The sequence below is a fragment of the Lolium perenne genome, chromosome 6 (genome assembly GCF_019359855.2).
Source record: "Lolium perenne isolate Kyuss_39 chromosome 6, Kyuss_2.0, whole genome shotgun sequence".
NCBI lineage: Eukaryota > Viridiplantae > Streptophyta > Magnoliopsida > Poales > Poaceae > Lolium > Lolium perenne.
Window position 1 is genome coordinate 216,193,166 of NC_067249.2, and position 2,675 is coordinate 216,195,840.

The 2,675-nt window shown below is 56.9% G+C and overlaps 1 protein-coding gene across 1 annotated transcript; it reads left to right on the forward strand.

The window, feature by feature from the left end:
• Window positions 1-366: 366 nt before the first annotated feature.
• Window positions 367-1,747, forward strand: LOC127306103 (expansin-A5). The gene is made up of 3 exons (XM_051336706.1): window positions 367-671; window positions 778-1,108; window positions 1,199-1,747. Exons 1-3 carry the CDS (start codon window positions 458-460, stop codon window positions 1,503-1,505), a joined length of 852 nt encoding a protein of 283 aa, XP_051192666.1. The 5' UTR covers window positions 367-457; the 3' UTR covers window positions 1,506-1,747.
• Window positions 1,748-2,675: the final 928 nt, after the last annotated feature.

Genomic DNA, 2,675 nt, shown 5'->3' on the forward strand with positions numbered 1-2,675 from the left:
TGTCAACAACTCCAAGCAAAGCCTACGGCGTAGCTCCCGCGCGCCACACTTCCAAACTTGGCACCGCCGGAGTCCACTCCGGCGTGGAGGGCAGTCTGCCCCATCTTTACTCCACCCACCACGCTCGTTCGCTCGACTTTTCCTTTCTCTTTGCTGCTTGCTTTTACCACTCATCACTCACTCCCGCCACGCCTCCCAACGCCCCACGATACCCGTGTCGCTGCCTCCGCCGTGCCCCACACCCACGAGCGGACCCCACAGTGCGCTGCGCCTGCGCCGTGCCCGCGCACCGTTTCGAAACAGTTCGAGTTTCTTCTCAGCCCGCCGCGCGCCGCCTCCCCGCTATTTATCCCCGCCCAACCACTACCAGCTGCTCCACACTCCACTCCACACTACACACCGCTCCGCCTCACTCTCCCTGCCGCGCCGCTCCCGCTCCCGCTCCGTCCCCGTGCCAATGGCGCCCGTCCGAGCCGCCCTCCTCGCCTTCCTCGTCGCCGCGCTGCTCCCGCTCGGGCACGGACGCGGCCATCATCTGCCGGGGCACGGCCTCGTCCACCGCCACGGCCAGCCAGGGCACGCCCACGCGGCGCACGCACCGCTCGGCGGCGGCGCCTGGGCCTCCGCGCACGCCACCTTCTACGGCGGCGGTGACGCCTCCGGCACCATGGGTAAGCACACTGCACATACCCACCCCACCCCACCCCAGTACCCCACTGCATTCGACCACAGTTTCGCATCTCTAGTTGCTCACTGTTCGCCTCTTCCCCTCTGCAGGCGGCGCGTGCGGCTACGGGAACCTCTACAGCACGGGCTACGGCTCCAACACGGCGGCGCTCAGCACGGCGCTCTTCAACAACGGCCTCAGCTGCGGGGCCTGCTTCGAGGTGCGCTGCGACCCGGCCGGCACCGAGGCCGGCGCGCCGCACGCATGCCTGCCCGGATCCACCGTCGTCACCGCCACCAACTTCTGCCCGCCCAACTTCGCGCAGGCCTCCGACGACGGCGGATGGTGCAACCCGCCCCGGGCCCACTTCGACATGGCGCAGCCCGTCTTCGAGCGCATCGCGCTCTACCGGGCCGGCATTGTGCCAGTCTCCTACCGCAGGTCCGTCCCGCCTCTCCCAGATGTACTCTTGCTCTCCGAACCCGTCTCAAGTAACCGACGCTGACAGTGCCGTTCCTCTCGTCTTCACAGGGTCGCGTGCCAGAAGAAGGGCGGCATCCGCTTCACCATCAACGGCCACTCCTACTTCAACCTGGTCCTCGTCACCAACGTCGGCGGCCCGGGGGACGTGCACGCGGTGGCCGTCAAGTCGGACCGCTCGGCGGCGTGGCAGGCGCTCTCCCGCAACTGGGGCCAGAACTGGCAGAGCAACGCGATGCTCGACGGCCAGCGACTCTCCTTCCGCGTCACCGCCGGCGACGGCCGCTCCGTCGTCTCCAACAACGCCGTGCCGCACGGCTGGTCGTTCGGCCAGACCTTCAGCGGCGCACAGTTCTGATGAAGAACCGTCTCAAGCGCCGAAAGAGCGCATGCTATCTAGTAGTAGTAGTAGTTGGTGCCCTCCCGATTGGAGCGTGCTTGGAAGGCCCATGGTTTTATGGTGTGGTTCTTCCTCAAGCACTACGTTCTCCGGGGATCGATTAGGCCTAGTATTATCATGGGCTCTTAATTTTCCTGGCGCCTCAGTGTTACTAGTAGGTGTGTGTTAGCCGAAGCATTTGAACGAGCTTTTGGCTAGGATGGCAGCGGTGGTAAAGGATTTGCCTCTCATTAACAATGGCCGCCTTGTATCACCCGCCAAATTAGCGATTCGGCCTCTTCTCTTGGACGATGCCCTTGTCTCGAGGATGTCTTTGTGTGCGTGTGTGTGGTCCTGTGTTTTGTGGTGTGGTTGTACCCAGTATCGAACTTCAGTCTGAGTTAATTTGAATTTAAGCCTCTGGCTTATGCAAGATTTACTTCTACTGTGTCACTGTTACTCAATGTTCAGTTTTACTTCTATACTACCCTGAATAACTAGTGAATCTCCAAACATTTGTCTTGTTTGGCGAAGGTTTGTTAACTGGTCCTGTTCTTTCTTTATTCTAACTCTGAACTCTTGAGATGGGAATTTTGCTCCCACTTGCAAGGAATGGTTGCTAGAGGCCGAGTGTAGCAAATTCAGTTTAGTGTAACTGTTCATTCGAGAAAGATGGAAGCACCAACTGACCTGAAATACTTTTCAAAAAAAAAAAACTGACCTGAAATATCACACGGAAGAAGCACACTGTAAAACTTCCATGTGATGCATCACATGGAAGAATCATGTGCAACATCAATCCATTTCTCAGTTGAGGTTAACCAGCAATGTCGGTAAAATTTCTTATCAGCAGACCTTGCCTACGAATGTTCGGTAGCGAATGGCGTTAGGTGAACAGAAAATCCTGTTAAATTTATTTATGCCTGTTACAGTACTAAAGGTGTCTTGGGCCCCTGAGTTCATGCATTACTGATCCTTCATTTAAATAATTTCAAAAATATAATGTTTTAAGTACTAAAATTCTTATACAGTTTTGACAACACGCTGTGATTTAACGTACAATCAGTGCAAATCCTCTTGAAAATTCTCTCTGGCCGGCTACACAAAAATAATAAAAGGATACCGGTGCAATGTTTGGGCCGCACTATC